Below are 19163 nucleotides of genomic sequence, written 5' to 3'. Positions count from 1 at the left end.
CTGACCTTGAGCTCTTCATACGTCATGACGCGGGCACGTCATGAGGGCAGGAATCCTTTCTGACGATTCTGATCATGAGCTCTCTATACGTCATGACGCGGGTGCGTGATGACAGAGGGACAGTTACAAATCATCAAAACAAAAATTGAAACCCGAAATCATTCGAATTTAAGGAAAACATATCTAAACTATCACACGAAATCAAACAAACAATTAAAAGCAACAATTGGGTTGCCTCCCAATGAGCGCCTTTCTTTAACGTCTTTGACTAGACATGGCAAAGTGCTACAAAGTGGGACACGGTGGTGCATCTATACTCATCGTCTCCACTTCTCCACTTGAAAAACTTTCGTAATAATGTTTGAGACGGTGTCCATTCACCACAAACTTGTTGTCTGTCTTAGAACTCTAGATTTCAACTGCACCATATAGAAACACGTGACTAACAATAAAAGGTCCAATCCAACGGGAACGTAGCTTACCTGGGAAGAGTTTAAGCCTGGATTGGTACAGGAGGACCTTCAGACCAACTTCAAAGGTTTTTCTAGAGGTTTGTTGGTCATGAAATGCCCGACTTCTCTCCTTATAAATCAGTGCATTTTCGTAGGCTTCGTTCCGGATCTCCTCTAATTCTTGCAAATCCAACTTTCGTTGGGCACCGGTCTCTTCTAGGTTCATGTTGCATTGTTTTATCGCCTAGAAAGCTTTGTACTCGAACTCCACTGGAAGGTGACACGGCTTCCCAAATATCAATCTGTACGGTGACATCTCTATGGAGGTCTTGTATGCCGTCCGATAGGCTCAGAGTGCATCTTCCAACCGTTGATTCCAATCTTTCCTATCGGGGCGCACCATTTTTTCCAAAATGGTTTTAATCTCCCGATTCGATACCACCGCTTGACCATTGGTCTGAGGGTGGCACGACGTTGAGACCTTGTGAAGTACACCATACTTGCGAAACAACGCAGCTATGGTTTTGTTGCAGAAATGCGTTCCCCTATCACTGACAATAACTCTTGGCATTCCAAATCGCACAAAAATATTAGACCTGATAAAATCTGTAACTACTTTCGAATCATCAATCCGGATGGCCTTGGCCTCCACCCATTTAGACACGTAATTGACTGCCAACAAAATATATACAAAATCAAATGAGGTAGGAAAAGACCCTATGAAATCGATACCCCATACATCAAAAATTTCAACAAAAATTAACGGGACTTGGGGTATCTAATCTCTACGGGCTATATTACCTACCTTTTGACAGTGATCACACGACTTACAAAACACATAAGCAACCTTAAACAATGAAAACCAATAAAATCCACTTTTCAATACCTTATGAGCAGTTCTCTTAGGTCCAAAATGACCTCCACAGGCAAAAGTATGACAAAAAGTTAGAATTGGTTGAAATTCAGCTTCACTTACACATCGCCTCATCACCTGATCAGCACATCTCTTCCATAAGTACGGGTCATCCCAGATGAAATACTTGGCGTCACTCTTCAATTTATCCCTCTTCGATTTCGGCCAACCTGCAGGGAAATTACCCGTTACCAAATAATTAACTAAATCCGCATACCAAGGCAATTTAGGCTTTAAAGAAAATAGATGCTCTTCAGGGAATGCATCCTTCAATGGCTCGTTCTCCTCCCCAACTGGTATGCGACTCAAATGGTCGACTACTAGGTTCTCTGAGCCTTTTTTATCCCTTATCTCCAGGTCAAATTCCTATAGTAGCAATATCCACCTGATGAGCCTCGATTTTGCATCTTTTTTGGTCATTAGATACCTTAATGCTGCATGATCAGAAAATACAATCACTTTAACACCTAGCAAATGTGACCTGAATTTTTCTAAAGCAAAAATAACCGCAAGAAACTCCTTCTCAATAGTGGAGTAATCCAATTAAGCCCCATTCAGGGCTCGGGATGCATAGTAGATGACGTGAGCTGCCTTTCCTACTCTTTGTCTCAATACAGCCCCTACAGTATGATCACTGGCATCGCACATAATCTTAAATGGTAAACTCCAGTCAGGGGGTTGAATGATCGGTGGCGAGGTTAATAGTTCTTTCAACTTGTCAAAGGCTCTCTCACACTTGTCATCGAATTCAAAGGTCACATCTTTTTGCAAGAGTTGGACCAATGTGACTCCAATTTTTGAAAAATTCTTGATGAACCTTCGATAAAAACTTGCATGTCCAAGAAAAGAGTGCACTTCCCGCACACTGCGGGATAAGGTAAAGCATATATAATATCTACTTTCGCCTTGTCAATCTCAATGCCCTTAGAAGATACAATATGACCCAGGACTATCCCGTGCTCAACCATAAAATGATATTTTTCCCAGTTAAACATGAGATTAGTTTCAATACATCTTAATAAGATCAATCTCAGGTTATCTAGACATGTATCAAAACTATCACCATACACACTGAAATCGTCCATGAAAACTTCAATAATTTTTTTCATATATTCAGAAAAAATACTCACCATACACCTCTGGAATGTTGCAAGTGCATTGCACAACCCGAATGGCATCCGTCTGTACGCGAAGGTCCCGAACGGGCACGTGAAGGTCGTCTTCTCTTGGTCCTCTGATGCAATTGCCATCTGAAAATATCTTGAAAATTCATCCAAAAAGCAATAATAAACTCTACAAGCCAAACGTTCAATCATTTGGTCAATGAAATGGAGAGGGAAATGGTCCTTTTTTGTGACGGCGTTTAGCCTACGGTAGTCAATACACTGCCTCCATCCAGTAGGTTTGCGCACTGGCATGAGCTCACCCGTTTGGTTGGCTTCTACCGTCACTCCTGCCTTCTTTGGGACTATCTGGACCAGACTCATCCAAGAGCTATCTGATATCGCAAAGATGATCCCCACATCTAACAGTTTCAAAATTTCTTTCTTCACCACTTCCATCATGAGGGGATTGAGCCTCCTTTGAGCCTGTTGTACAGGTTTAGCATCCTCTTCGAGTCTAATCCGATGCATACAGATGGAGGGGCTGATTCCCTTGATGTCTGTGATGGTCCAACCTATCGTCTCTTTATGCTTTCTAAGGACTCGGATCAACTTCTCCTCCTGAGTTTTCGAGAGTGAATCTGAGATAATTACCGGAAGTGTTTCATTGTCGCCCAGATACGCATATTTCAAATGCTCCGGCAGGGATTTCCACTCCAATACGGGTGTCTGCACCACCGATGGTAATACCCTTTGGTGAGGTTCAGGAATGAATATAGGTGAAAGTTCATACCTTTTTGGGGAGGTCGGCAATGAGTGTAATGCTCCTATCGTGCATTTTAAATCTTCACTCTACTCCACCTCAGGAGTCGTCTCCAACTCGAGGTGCTTGGTCAAAACAACTTCCAATTCATCGCTGCCAACAGTTTCAAACACTTCCTGCACCGCAGGGTCAATAGCACTCACAGAAAAAATAGAGCTAAAGTTAGAGTTTGAGGGATATTTCATAGTATCAAAGATATTAAAATCTACAATTTCTCCATCAAACTCCATGGACAAGGTACTTTTATTAACATCAAATTTTTGTTTGTGCTGTGCTCATAAAGGGTCTACCCAATAACAAAGGTGAGGGATCGGGTGAGTGATCATCATCCATATCAAGCACATAAAAATCAGTTGGAAATACCAAATCATTAACTTTACCAACACATCTTCAACCAACCCATCAGGATATGCATTAGTTCGGTCAGCTAATTGAATGATTATCCCAGTTTCTTTTAATGGACCTAGTTTTAGAGAAGATAGATTTAGGCATGACATTAATTGATGCTCCCAAATCCAACATGACCCTTCTAATCACAGTGTTGCGTATTCTATAGGGAATAGTAAACATACCTGGGTCCCCACACTTTGGTGGAAGCTTTCTTTGCAGGACCGCTGACACATTCTCCCCTACAATGACCCTTTCATCTCCCCTCAACCGCCTTTGATTGACACACAAGTCCCTTAGGAACTTGGTATATTTCGGTACTTGTTTGATTGCGTCTAAGAGGGGAATATTAATCTCTACCTTGCGAAACACCTCCAAGATTTCCTTCTCCTTATCTTGCTTCTTCGATTTTTCCAATTTGCTAGGGAAAGAAGGCGGGTTAGTTTTAACTGTGATTATTGGGTCTGGAAGTACCTTTGGATTTGCACCATTGCTATCCTCCCTCTCAAGCTTATTTTCGATCTTTTCCTCATCCTTGTCCTTAGGGATCACAGGCTCAGGCCCCAGAATTTCCTTCCCGCTCCTTAGGGTTATCGCGCTTACATTATTCGGGTTCAATTCAGGTTGAGACGACAATTTACCTTGCACTTGGGACTCCAAGCGGTTGATTGTTTTGGCCATTTGATTCATCTGATTTCTTATGTCCTATCTCTCGGAGTCCGCCTTTTGTTGATTAGCAAGTAGTTACTTCATCATTTCCTCCAAAGATGGACCAGAGCTCGGAGGCTGAGGTGGTCAGGGTTGGTACTGCTGCTGATACCCTGGTTGCTTATTTGACATGAAATTAGTCTGTCTGTTCCCTCCATAACTGAGGTTAGGGTGGTCCCTCCAACCAGGGTTGTAGGTACTTGAATAGGGGTCATAGGCCTTCTTGGTGTGAGCGCGTGACCTGCCATGTTCACTTGCTCTGCACCCTCCTCTTGCATCATTGGACACATGTCTGTAGAATGACCCATACCAGTGCAAATCCCACACACCTTGGCCTGAGATGCATTTCCTACAGCCAGTTGCCTAGCAAAAGAAGTCAACTCAGTTAGCTGCTGCTGGATAGAGGATGTCTCTACCTCATTCACCTTACGTATTGGGACATCCTCCCTCGTACCGAATTGCTGTGAATTCTCTGCCATTCTCTCAATTAATTCCCATGCTTCCCGAAGAGTTTTGTTCACAAATGCCCCTCCACTTGCAGCATCAATTATGCTCCTGTCCCTGAAAAAGAGCCCCTCATAAAAATACTGTATGAGCAACTGCTCACTTATCTGGTGCTGGGGGCACTTGATGCACAACTTCTTGAACCGCTCCCAATACTCATAGAGTGACTCCCCTGGGTGCTGCTTGATCCCGCAAATTTCTTTCCTTAGACTTGCAGCCCTGGACACAAGAAAATATTTATCTAAAAATTTTTTCTTTAATTGGTCCCACGTGGTGATGCTACATAGTGGCAGGTAGTACAGCCAATCCTTTGCAGAATCTTTCAAGGAAAAGGGGAATGCCCTCATTTTTATTTGCTCTTCTGTAATGCCCGGGGGCTTCATATTGTTGCACACGACATCAAACTCCTGCAGATGTTTATACGACTCTTCACCTAGTAAATCATGAAAAGATGGTAAAAGATGAATCAGACCAGATTTTAGTTCAAATGAAGAGCTATCATCTAAACTTGGGAAAGTAATGCACAAAGGCTGTTGGTTTAAGTTGGGAGTAGCCAACTCCCTTAATATTCGTGCATTAGCCATGGCAATTTCCTCTTGATCAGAGTCACTCGAAGTGTCACCAAACAAATCTGTTGGTTCAACTCCTGGCTCAGGTCTCTGAGATGCAACGCTGGACTGCTCCTCTCTGAGCTGTCTGGTTTCCTTTCTCGTTCTACGCGCGATCTTCTCTACTTCAGGATAAAAAATCAAATCACCTGTACGAGAAAATCGAGACATATACTATAAAAATATCAGAAAATTAGAGCAACAAAAAATGAATTTAAAAAGAAACAAATAATAACGCCAGTCCCCGGCAACGGTGCCAAAAATTGACAGGGTATCGAAACCTGTACAATAATAAAATTAAACCTAATTGCCAATTAAAATGACCAAAATCCAATTCCAAGTATTGGAGCAGGGATTCTAGGTGTGCAATGGGTTACTTGATTTACCCTGTTCCCGAAGAGTTTGTTTGATCCGATATATCCGAATGGGATAATTTTTTTTCACAAATAATTATGAATTTGTAAATAGGGCAAGTAGGTCGTATCCTCAGGGACTGGGTCTATTTGTCTCTTAAGAAATTCAAAGTAACGCAGGGGGTGATTTTGTAGGAACGACGACAATCAAATAAATTCAAATAAGAAAATAAAAATAAATAACTAACTAGGAATTAAACAACAATTCACTGAACTTAGAGTAACAATAATTAAAGGCCTAAATCAATTAAAACAAGAAAACAATTAAAAATAAAATAAAGTAGGCAACTAAAAGTCAAATGGCAATTCACTAAAATCAAGGTAATATTAATTAAAGATCTAGCCAAGAAATAACTTCAACAATGGTTCACCTAATTGATCATCGATGCAAAGGCAATCCCAATTATTTACCAATAAATAGGTTATAACTATCAAACAAGCGATGGCAGTCAACCTGTCCTTACTGTGTCGGTGATTAAGGTACGCCCGTTAATCATTGCTCTAATTAGGAAATAATCATAGGTATGCACATAAGATTTAATTTCCCAGTTGCCTTACGTATTAGAGGGGCCCTATTCTAACCAAATAACGCGCTACCAGGGTTATTTCAGATTAGCCCGCGTATCCCCCTGACACAAACCCAATCGTGCCAGTTGTCACTAATTCAAGGCAATTAAACAATTACGGATTTAAATGCCCTAATTGACAATAGATTATCAAATTAACTAATTATCCAAATCCAAGATAATCAATTAATTAAATAACCATAAGCATAGCAATCGAGGAATATGCGAATACCAATAAATAAAAGAGAAAGATAAAATTAAATCGATCTCACAATTTTTAGGCAACCCAAAGCATCCGTTGTTTCCTGACTAGTGTGAGGAAATTAGTTCATATCTGATGAACTGAATCCGCAGGAAGTTGAAACAATAGTCGCGGCCATTGTCATAGAAAGTGGGAAAATTCAATTCGCTCCAATCAAGAAAAGATAGCAAAGTTACAAGAGGTAGCCCTCTGTTTCACTTCGGATGACATACGAAAAAGCAAAAGCAATTGCCAATAATTCAAATGAAGAAAAGTCAAGGTTTTCCCAATTTTGCTCCTGACATCCGTAGATGAATCCCACTATCACAAGCTAAGGAAGAAAAGTCAAGCTAATTTACTAAGCCCTGACATTCGTGAGCAAGAAGAAAAGAAAAACCAAGAAACACTAAGCTAAAGGAGATAATCATCCCCCGCTACTCAATCCAATTCCTATCTAATGGTCTTCCTTTGTGCGGCGGCTCCCAGGGAAAAGAATTAAGACTTCGGCCAAATGACCAAAAAGGGCTTGCGTCTCCTTGTTCCAAAAATGCCCCTGCAAGCCTTCTATTTGAATTCTTTCCCGATGACTGTCAAATTGGCATTGATTGTAATGTTTTCGATCTACTCCCTGAAATAACTGTAAATTATGGAAAGTGAGTAGAATCCAATAATAAATCCACATCAAGTCAGGTAATAGGGGAAATTAGTAATAAAAGAAATGAAAAAATTGCAACCTATCAATCATCATAAAAAAATACTTCATCTTTTGTTGTCCCTCTGTTTATCATTATATTGTGTGCTGAAATTGTTAGTTCCCCATTGATTTGCTACAAAATTAATTGGAAGACAGATTTGATTTGTTTAATCTTTTCTTCTTCTATGTTATTTCGATCATACACTATTTTTTGCTTATTAGGTTTTTGCAAAGTGTGAACCCTAATTCAAATCCTTTTTCAAGTTAGGATGGATTTTGTAGTATGGATAAAGAAATTTTTGTATGGTAAAATGTACTAAAAGAAAAGTAGGAAACAAAGATGAAATAGATATATGTTGAAAACAATGATGAAATAAATATATCATATATAAGGGAAGATAGTGATGTTATGGCGTGAAAAGTTGCAGCTCTGTGACTGGAAATCCAAAAGTTTTTCTTATGTCAAATCATGTTTAAACGAGTTTTATATCAAATTTGAATGTTATAGAGTATAAAATGCTGTTCAAATTTGGCTTGATTAGTCGGCAAACTAAGATCGAACGAACTTTTACCAAATCGATTTCAATTCGAGAATCGAGTAATTTGGTTCATCTTTCAACTCTACCTAAATCATACCATGGAAAAAAATCCCAAATTAACTTGATGGATGGATGGATTTTAATTAGAGTCCATTATCATTCCAAAATTATATTAGCCATTTCAATTTGGAGACAATTTGACGTTTAGGGCAATTTGGATTAGTTTGAATGTTACATTGCTCTTTTATGTTCCCGTGATTTTCTACACTTTTTTTTCTAACCTTTCCATGTCTCCTTACACCTTTCGTAGCTCCACTTGCCAGGTTCAAAATTCGAACCCTAAATCTGATAATGGAGAGAACAATCCGATTTGTGTAACTCAAGTTATCATCAAAATATTAAAATATATCGTTCCTGCGAAATCTTTTTTTTTTTTTTTAACTTCTTCCTCTTTCATTGCATCTTCACGCCACGTTTTTGGTCCATTTTCCCTCCAATTGAGCATTTCACCTATTAGAATAATATAAGAGCAAAATTAAGTAGTTTCTACTAAAGATAAAGTTCAAATAACATGGTTAACTAGCAACTTATACCTATAAATGCTTTACAATTTACACCCTATCAAACCCCCCCACACTTAGTCTATGTTGTCCTCAAACACAAGAACAAACCTATTGAATACAAACAATGGCTATATTCAAGGCTACTATCATTAAAGCAATCATTCTGAACAAGTGTCAAGTGATAGTAGTGAAAACCTAAGAGATACATCTTCGGTTTGCTTTTAATACCTTCGACCTTTTCAACTTTGGCTAACTAAATTAGGAATATGAAATATGTAACAAGCATTTTCTCGCAAATGGCTCAACTATTAAGCACAATCTCAAACATATAACTACATGGATCCACAGACTATTGTTATAATCCATATCTTTTTTTGCTTTTTTCATATTTTTCTCTTAGTTCTCTACAAATTTCTCCAAACTTGAGCTTTTCACAATTTAACAAGTAGAATGTACTTAATTCTTAGCCGTTCAAACCTTTTGATGTGAAGTCTAACATCTCCCAAATGAAATAGTCCGGTTACTCAGTTTTTCACCACTAAAGAATCACACACTCATAACTATCGCCACTTTTTGATGCGAAAAGTTGACACTTTTGGGTGAAGACTCCCGATTACTAGGCAATGACAACCAGCAAAGTACAGTTAAATTCAATAAAATAAACATATAAGCACAAATCAGAACACAAATGCCTGCTTTATATCCCAATAATATGGAAAACTAAAATTAATAGCCAGGCCAAATTCACAAGAAAAATGTTAGAAAATATTTACAATAACTAAAAAAGTTAGCCAAAGATTGAAAAATTTTCAAAATATCAAAAATTCACCAAAGAAGTACTCTAAAATAATACCATTTAACACTTAACACGTTCATACAAATAAATTTTAATAATAATAACTCTTGAAATATAAGCCATTGCCTATTAGGAAATAGACAATATGAACAAAAATTTGAAAATTTTTACCAAAAAATCAAAAATTTCACTTCACTCTTTCACCCCTCCCTCACACTAAAGACAACATTGTGCTCAATGTTGGTGATAATAATAAGAAAAGAGATGAAAGTGAAACTCCCCTTGTAACAATTGGAGTGCCATGGACCAAGTAGGGTGTGAGAAGTTGCCCATTACCATCCAATAGTCAAGTTCAGGAAGCCATCCTCCAACCTAAAAGAACAAGTGAACACTATAAATAGGGGTTAAACACACTGCCTAATAATCGAAACTAGAAAGCAATAAAATTGAAAAGAACTAAACACCACCATTAATCCTAAACAAAAGAAAACTATTTTAAAAAAAATTAGAAAGAAGTTGGATTGCCTTCCGAGAAGCGCTAAGTTTAACGTCTTTAGCTAGACGTTGCAAATGCGATTATGGCGGATGAAATGGTTCGGATGATTTCACAACTTCCTTAGCATGTGCCTGCAATTTGATAGTAAGATAATTGTGCATGTTATTTATTAATATTTTATCTTAATTTTGGCCAAATATTATGCTAATTGATGGATTTTACTTATATTTGGTGTTTTGTGTTGTGATAAGACTTTGGAGTAGAAAATGGCACTTCAAGTTAAAATTTTCAGAAGACTATTTGCTCCAAAGCGTGCCCACGCCAGAGATTGGGAAGTTGAAGATTGGATATGGGACCCAGAAATTATCTCTGAAATTTGGAATTATCTTTTGGATGTTTGTTAGGAGTTTTTATTAGAATAGGAACTTGTTCAATTAGTATTTTATTTTGGGATAAGTTAGTTTCAGATAAGTTTTTGAAGTCGATTAGGAGAGGAAATAAAGGAAACAAATCAACTTACGGTTGGAGACGTTCTCTTAATAGGCTCCTTCGTGACTTGACAAAAAAAGCAGACTAGTAGTTCGTCTTTTTTTTTTCTGTCCTTTCAAATAACATTTAGTAAGTTTCTTTCTATTTTACAAGTTTTAAAAAACAAGACTGGTAGGAAGAATTTCATGGAGATTTTTGGCTGCGTTTTCTTCATGGAGCGAAGCGAAATTTATGTCTAGTTGGGGAGTAATCAAGGCACGGTTTCAAGATTAGTTGTGAGATCTTTTAATTTTTTCTGTTCTTAATTTTATATGTTCATGAGTATTTAATTATTTCCTATATTTTACTGGTTACTATCATTTGGGTTTAGTTGAATAATTTGGCCAACTATTCAATTGTCTAAATGATTTAATGCCAATTAAGACATCAAGTTCGTAATACTTGATAGTTTAATATTAGTGGCAGATGGCGCAATTTTATTACTCCACGGTAGTCTAATTTGTGCTATGAAAATAATTAATCTAGTTTAAATGAACCTGCATGTGTGCTTGTTAATTAGAATTGGGTCTCTATAATATTTAAGGTTGTGAATAGATTAAATCCTATGAGCATCTCTAGGATTATCTACTTTACAAGGGAAGTAGTTAATGAGCGTCTCTCGACTATCGAGAAATAAATGAGAGATTGGTGGTTCGGCGGTTGTTGAATTGCTGTAACCAATTTATTTGTGAACATATAAGTTATTTTTGGTATCAATTATCAATTGAGTGAATCATTGCCAAGATTATTTCCTTGACTAGATTTTGATAATTAATTTATTCTATTGCATTATTTTATTTTATCATAATTTCAAGGAAATTCTACAACTTCCCCCCCAATACTCATCACATTTTTTTGTGAGTAATAAATCTACTAGTTCCTTGAGGAGACGACCCTGCACATCACTATACTCATTAACTTTTGGGGTGTAGGTAATTTTATTTTTAGTGGTTTGACACCCACTAAATTTTGACACCGTTGCCAGGGAATTGGTGCTTGAAGTGATTTGTTACTCTACATTTTGATTATTCTCTGCTTTATGCCTCAATCTTCCCATACAGGAAACCTTGAATTTGATCCGGAGATCGAGAAAAAAGCCAAGAGATTGGCTAAGGAAGCTAAATTACGGAAGCAACAAGTTTCATCACCATCTTCTGCTAGACTTAACTTGGTTGTTGACTTAAGCAGATCGTTTTGTGATTTGGAAGAGCACGTAAGTGGATTAGAGGAAATGATGGTAGCTCAAAGGACTTTGAGGGAAGTCGCAACTCCAAATGTGAACCAATAGCCATTATGCATCACATATCCTGAAACTGAGGAAGCTTTCGAACTTAAATCTGGTTTAATTCATTTATTACCTATTTTTTGTGATATTTCAGGTGAAGACCTACACAAACATTTGAAGAAGTTTCACGTAGTGTGTTCAACTATGAAACCTCAAGGTGTTTTGGCGAACAAATCAAGCTATGAGCTTTTCCTTTTCTTTAGCAGACAAGGCTAAAGATTGGTTGGATTATTTGCCATCGAGATCCATAACCACATGGGAAGGACTTAAAAGGTAGTTCCTTGAGAAGTTCTTTCTAGCTTCTAGGGCGGCTAACATTAGGAAGGACATATGTGGTATAAGGCAGACCATAGGAGAATCCCTCCACGAATACTAGGAAAGGTTCAACAACTATATGCTAGTTGCCCATATCACCAGATATTCGATCAGCTATTGATTCAATATTTTTATGAAAGATTGTCACCGATAGATAGAAGCATGGTAGATGTAGCTAGTAGTGGTGCTCTAGTCAATAAAACAATAGATGAAGCCACAAGGTTTTTTGTGTATGACTTTGGGACTGACTGAGGAAAAGAATGAAGTCATAAATGGCTGGAAAATAGGTAAATACAAAGGGCGTGCTGCTCAAATTTACGCTTGAGCGCTAGGTAGATATACTTGCGGCTCGAGTAAGGTTTGAGAGCGAATACCACGTGAACCATCTAGGATATTTGCCTTTTATCGAGATATATAAGTGAGAACTTGGCCGACCTTGTACCATTGAAAAAATGAAATTTTTGACTAATAGAAATACGTTTTCTCCATTTCTTCGACTCAAATAGTATTTCAAGGTATAATTGATTCAAAGTTTCAAAATTTTAAGAGCGAGCATGACCTTTTCAGAATTTGATCAGTATCTTGAATACTATTTAAACGAGTTGCATTTACTTGATTTTCTTGAAACGAAACTCTTAAGTGTCGAACTCTAGAGAGTTTTACATTCGCAAATGATATTTTATCGCAGATTTGGACTCCAACCAGGGAGTTGGACCTGAACGTGACTTTTGAAAGGCACTAGACCTTTGTTGAGTGCTTCCAAATACTGATTGAACTGGACACTTATTTTCAATACTTGACCAATGTGATTTAATGATATGTCATTTGTTTGATCGGGCAAGAGTGTACTTTATCGCACTTTCCCTAATATGAGACATACTTGTTTATTGTTGCAATTGATTTGATATTCTTGTACTTGACTTATAAGTGCTGAGTGGCAGTATGTACCACACTCAATATGAGTGGGAGGTGCCTCTCATTCCCGTCTCCGTACTTCTATCTTGATTCAGTCGATTAGAGTGTTATCTCATCGACTTTTGGGGACCCAAACCCCATTGGCTAGTTAATCGAGTCGAGTCGGCAAGGGTTTAGTCGATTAGATAACGAATCATGGGTATCTAGTGTTGTCGAGTGGAGTGTTATCTCCTCGACTAATCGGTATACTCGAGTATTACCACCAGTGTTTATTGAGGATTTTGGGCCCAGTAGGGGGGTTTGGATGGTGGACGGAGAGTAGTTTAAATGGTGCTCTACTGGATTGGTTACTTACTTGAAAGTTGACGGAGTGTCAACCATTACTTGATCAAGCTCTGGTGATGCAATGGGAATTTGACTCCTGAGAACCATCCGTATCCTTATACCTTGGAATGATTAGTATTTATCGTGTTATTGTTTCGTTTTAAAAGAAAATACTTTACACTCGCTCATTTTGAGATTTACTACTTGAAGTGTTATTGCTCACTTTTATGAACTTTTCATACTCAATACTTTGCTACATTGAAACTTGTACTTATAAACAATGGTCGATTTGCTATTTGGAACCTCACTGGACTTTTAGTTCATTCCACGTCATTTGTTTTCCTTACGATGGTATGAGCGAGGCATGAGATGTGTACAGACTAGCGTAGTCCACTTGTTTTGAATTTTAATATTGTACTCACACTAGTACCCGACTAGGGTTGTGTGTACTTGAATTGTAAACCCGTTAATATATTTGGGCATGTATGAACCTTGTAGTTGGATCTGAGCACTGTTGTATATATTAAGCTGAAGGGGTTGTGTTTTTTATTTTTCTGCATTTGTAAGTTTTTCTCACGCTTTACGTGAGTGAGTTCTGGCGAGAGTTGGGCAGGCGACTCGCTAAACCTTAGGGTACGCTATAGGGGAAGGTGAGGCCGTCACAGGTGGTATCAGAGCTATTTCGCGTGGTCTCTGCGCGGAGTGAGCTTGGACCAAGTGGTGTTATGGTCCTAATTTTGTGAATGGGTGTAAATGATTAAGTACTCTTTTGAGCATAAGTTACGAATCATGAAATGCTCTAGGTTTAAACCTTTATCATGATACTTTGGGGACAATAGTTAGGTATGTCAGATAGGAATCTTTAATATGGGTGATTTACTCTTGGAACCGGCCGGCTCGAGTTGTGAATTGTCTTATTGTGGATTCTTGTACTTGGGTGCCAAATAGTGGAGAGCGCTAGAATAAGGGTATGTATCTTGATTGCACTTGAGGTGAGTTTTGATGGCAAAGGTTAAGGCGTGGATGATTCTAACATTTAAACAAGTCATTGGACTGATCAAAGGGATTTGCAATACTTGAACTGTCTGAGACCGACTAAGATGAGCTCATTTGAGACTTGAACTTGTTTTGGTGAGTGTGCTCTTACGTACACGTAATGGACCTGATTTGACTTTACGCATGAGTAATATGACCTATATGTGGACTTGAATTCGGTGACTGTTTGAGAATGTGAATTGCTAGGTATAGGCTAGCCGAGTGAGTTCTTATTCGTACCCGTGATCCTTGAACTTGAAGTAATTGACTCTGCTTTTGAACTTATATGTTTGAACCCTGCTTTGACCTTGTTTTTGAACTTATTCGTACTCGTGTGGTTGTAGACCGGCAACTACTCCTCTGTAGCGGTTGAACTGAACCTCTTTGGTGAGGCATTGCCTGTTGTGTTTTCAAGCATCGCCAGGGATGAACTTCTTGAACTGAGACTCACTGGTGAAATATAACCGTTGTGCTAGCTTGTTGTGTTGTCCAGCATCGCTAGAGGTAAAATTTCCGACCTGAGAAATTTTTGACTTGAGGCTAAGCCATGTTCTGAATTTTTCGAATATCTGAGACTTTATTTTCAACTCAGGGCCAGTTGTTTGAACCGAACCCTTTTGCATGTTTTATTTGGTTACTTGTTTAGCTATCTATTTACTCTTTACTAAGTGATAAGATCATATATAAGGGATTGGAGTGATTTTTAGTACTTGACTGACTTTGGAGGACTATTTTGACTGGATTAGTACCCGTTGGAATGTCGAGGACGACATTCTTTTAAGGAGGGGAGATTGTGATACACCGAATGTTAGGAGATTATTTTTTTTTGGTTTGATTTAAAACCTTAAATTTGTTTTAAAGGGACTAGAAACCCTAAAGTCTAATAAAAAAACCCTAGTTTACTTGTGACTAACCAATTTTCTTAAATCTTTTATTTTTAATCGAAACCCTAATTGCAATCAATGGAATTGCAAAATCCCTCATATTTTGCTTAAAATTCCTTTTATTTGGCATTTATTCCTTTCTAATAGCTTTACTACTCATTCACACCCTCAGTAATTACAATTCACCACAAAATCAAGGGTTTTCCCTTTAGGTTCTTTGTTTAGGTAAATTAGGGCTTTTTGCTTATTTTGACCATGTGCTCACTTGGTGAGATGTGTGCACTAAATTTGGTGACTAAGAGTGAGTTTTAGATGATATTAAATGTGTGATTAGAAGTGATAATATTAAGTTAGTGAATTATAAGATAAAACCCTAGTATACACGATTTAAGAAAAATCGGCCCGAACCGACGGGTATCGCTCACTACCGATTGAACACCCCACTTGACTACCATTTCCCTACGATCACATATCCTTGATATTATTGCAAAATATCTCCCTCATCCTCAGCTCTCTTGGCTGAAAATGTTGACCCAAAAATACAAGGAAAAGAAAATAAATTAAGATGGATTTTGGTGGCGATAAGTGGCGGCCGTCCAGGGATTCTTGCCTAACTAATTTTCCTCCATATTTATCATCACAAAACACACAATTTCTCCTCATTTTCCTCCTACCAGCCGTGAGCAAGAGAGAGAGAGAGAGCAAGAGAAAACAACTTCAATTCATCTTGAGTTTGAGCCATTTGAGTGGAAAAAAACAAGATTTTAAACCGATTAAATCCTTCTTTAAGCACTTGGAAAGCTTGGTATGCAAGAGGTTTACAAGAGGAGGTGGTGGATAACTCTTCTAAGCATCTTTGAGAGGTATATGGGCTGACATCACATTTATTTCCCTTAGTCTTGTCTAAGTTGAGTAGTGACTTGTAATCTTGCTTGTGATGCTTAATTCTTGTGATTTTGGATGATTGTAGTGATGAATTTTTGAGTTAGGGTTTTGAATGGTTCACTTGAAATTTATATTATTTGGATGGTATATGGTATATGTAAGCTTGTATAAGAGGTTGTGGTAGTGATTTAAGCATGAAATGAAGAGATTTCCCTTTGAAACCCCAAATTCCAGATTTTAGTTTTTCACCTCTCCTGTTCTGACTGGTTCTGTTTGACTAGGTTGGAGGCCAAATTAGGCTTAACATAAATATGAAAGTTGTAGATAATGATTTTTTATAGCTTCCTTTAAAATTTCAGCTTAATCTGAGTACTGTAGCATGTGAAAATACAAAAATACTCCTGACTACCATGGTAGCACTTTAGGGACAGTTTTGACATTTCACCAATCTGACCGCAACTGTTCACCCTGATGCGTACTGACTTATCATTTGGCCAAAACATAGAAGTTTTAGTGCTATGTCTTAGCTTTCCAACGCCCCTGAAAACGCCTGAATCGGACTTCGGTAGCCTGAATTATTGTCGTTTAACCATAGTGCAGTTAGCTAATCTGTTTGTGAGATTCTGGTTTTGTACATTGAAATTTTGACCTAGCTATACTACAAACTGGACTAAGTGGTCTTCATCAAAGTTGTATCCCTTTATCTTAGCTTCGAAACGGTATAAATTTCATCCTAATCCGATAAGCGTAGCCTCAGTTGTGTCCGTTATGCAAAATAACATCAAATCTATCTTTTGTTTTCTTGACTCAAACTTCATTTCCATACATGTTCCTAGCTTGGTTTTGTACTTGTATGACTTTGAGCCTATTGAACGACTATGAAAATGAGATGATTTTGTGTATGACTTTGGGACTGACTGAGGAAAAGAATGAAGCCATAAATGGCTGGAAAATAGGTAAATACAAAGGGCGTGCTGCTCAAATTTACGCTCGAGCGCTAAGTAGATATACTTGCGACTCAAGTAAGGCTTGAGAGCGAATACCACGTGAACCATCTAGGATATTTGCGTCTTCTTTTATCGAGGTATATAAGTGAGAACTTGGCCGAGCTTGTACCTTTGGAAAAATGAAATTTACGACTAATAGAAATATATTTTCTCCATTTCTTCGACTCAAATGGTATTTCAAGGTATAATTGATTCAAATTTTCAAAATTTTAAGAGCGAGCATGACTTTTTCGGAATTTGATCAGTATCTTGAATACTATTTAAACGAGTTGTATTTACTTGATTTTCTTGAAGCGAAACTCTTATGTGTCGAACTCTAGAGAGTTTTACATTCGCAAATGATATTTTATCGCAGATTTGGACTCCAACCAGGGAGTTGGACCTGAACGTGACTTTTGAAAGGCACTAGACCTTTGTTGAGTGCTTCCAAATACCTGATTGAACTGGACACTTGTTTTCAATACTTGACCAATGTGATTTAATGATATGTCATTTGTTTGATCGGGTAAGAGTGTACTTTATTGCACTTGTCCTAATATGAGATATACTTGTTTATTGTTGCAATTGATTTGATATACTTGTACTTGACTTATAAGTGCTGAGCGGCAGTATGTACCACACTCAATGTGAGTGGGAGGTATCTCTCATTCCTGTCTTCGTACTTCTATCTTGATTCAGTCGATTAGAGTATTATCTCATCGACTTTTACGGACCCAAAACCCATTGGCTAGTTAATCGAGTCAAGCTGGCAAGGGCTTGGTCGATTAGATAACGACGCATTAGGGTGAACAGATGCGGTCAGATTGGTGAAATGTCGAAACTGTCCCTAAAGTGCTACCTATAGCAGTCAGGGGTATTTTTGTCTTTTCACATGTTACAGTGCTCAGATTGAGTTGAAATTTTAAAGGAAGCTATAAAACATCATTCTCTACAACTTTCATGTTTTATCCTAAGTCTAATTCGGCCTCCAACCTAGTCAAATAGAACCGGTCAGAACAGGGGAGGTGAAAATCTGAAATCTGGAATTTGGGGTTTCAAAGGGAAATCTCTTCATTTCATGCTTAAATCACTACCACAACCTTTTATACAAGCTTACATATACCATATACCATCCAAATAATAGAAATTTTAAGTGAACCATTCAAAACCCTAACTCAAAATTCATCACTATAATCATCCAAAATCACAAGAATTAAGCATCACAAGCAAGATTACAAGTTACTACTCAACTTAGACAAGACTAAGGGAAATAAATGTGATGGTCAGCCCATATACCTCTCAAAGATGCTTAGAAGAGTTATCCACCACCTCCTCTTGTAAACCTCTTGCACACCAAGCTTTCCAAGTGCTCAAAAAAGGATTTAATCGGTTTAAAATCTTATTTTTTTCCACTCAAATGGCTCAAACTCAAGATGAATTGAAGTTGTTTTCTCTTACTCTCTCTCTCTCTCTTGATCATGGCTGGTAGGAGGAAAATGAGGAGAAATTGTGTGTTTTGTGATGATAAATATAGAGGAAAATTAGTTAGGCAAGAATCCATGAATGGTCGCCATTTGTCGCCACCAAAATCCATCTCAATTTATTTTCTTTTCCTTGTATTTCTGGGTCAACATTTTCGGCCAAGAGAGCTGAGGATGAAGGAGATATTTTGCAACAAATTAAGGATATGTGATGGTAGGGAAGTGGTAGTCAAGTGGGGTGTTCAATCGGTAGTGAGCGATATCCGTCGGTTCGGGCCGATTTTTCTTAAATCGTGCATACTAGGGTTTTATCTTATAATTCACTAACCTATTATTATTACTTCTAATCACACATTTAATATCATCTAAAACTCACTCTTAATCACCAAATTTAGTGCATACATCTCACCAAGTGAGCACACGGTCAAAATACGCAAAAAACCCTAATTTATCCGAACTAAGAACCTAAAAGGAAAACCCTTGATTCTATGGTGGATTGTAATTACTAAGGGTGTGAATGGGTAGTAAAGTTATTAGAAAGGAATAAATGCCAAATAAAAGGAATTTTAAGCAAAATGTGAGGGATTTTACAATTCCATTGATTACAATTAGGGTTTCGATTAAAAATAAAAGTTTTAAGAAAATTGGTTAGTCACAAATAAACTAGGGTTTTTTATTAGACTTTAGGGTTTCTAGTCCCTTTAAAACAAATTTAAGGT

At 37.7% G+C, this 19163-nt stretch overlaps 1 protein-coding gene across 1 annotated transcript; it reads right to left on the bottom strand.

The window, feature by feature from the left end:
• Window positions 1-801: 801 nt before the first annotated feature.
• On the bottom strand, window positions 802-4359 carry LOC140008840 (uncharacterized). Its single transcript, XM_072053733.1, has 6 exons — window positions 3864-4359; window positions 3672-3754; window positions 3330-3407; window positions 2496-3197; window positions 1339-1731; window positions 802-933 (listed from the first exon to the last, which is right to left on the bottom strand). Exons 1-6 carry the CDS (start codon window positions 4357-4359, stop codon window positions 802-804), a joined length of 1884 nt encoding a protein of 627 aa, XP_071909834.1.
• Window positions 4360-19163: the final 14804 nt, after the last annotated feature.

Source organism: Coffea arabica, chromosome 6c (assembly GCF_036785885.1).
Source record: "Coffea arabica cultivar ET-39 chromosome 6c, Coffea Arabica ET-39 HiFi, whole genome shotgun sequence".
NCBI classification, from domain to species: Eukaryota; Viridiplantae; Streptophyta; class Magnoliopsida; order Gentianales; family Rubiaceae; genus Coffea; species Coffea arabica.
Note: the sequence above shows the minus strand (reverse complement) of the source record. Positions and strands in the feature narration are given on the sequence as shown.

Bases quoted from the DNA above. Each gene is read 5' to 3' on its own strand.
- LOC140008840 (XM_072053733.1), bottom strand. From the start codon at position 4,359: ATGGCCAAAACAATCAACCGCTTGGAGTCCCAAGTGCAAGGTAAATTG. The intron at 3,198-3,329 runs GTGGAGTAGAGT...TCGGTGGTGCAG, and splicing joins AGTTGGAGACGACTCCTGAG to ACACCCGTATTGGAGTGGAA. The intron at 934-1,338 runs GTATTGAAAAGT...GTACTTCACAAG, and splicing joins CTAAGAGAACTGCTCATAAG to GTCTCAACGTCGTGCCACCC.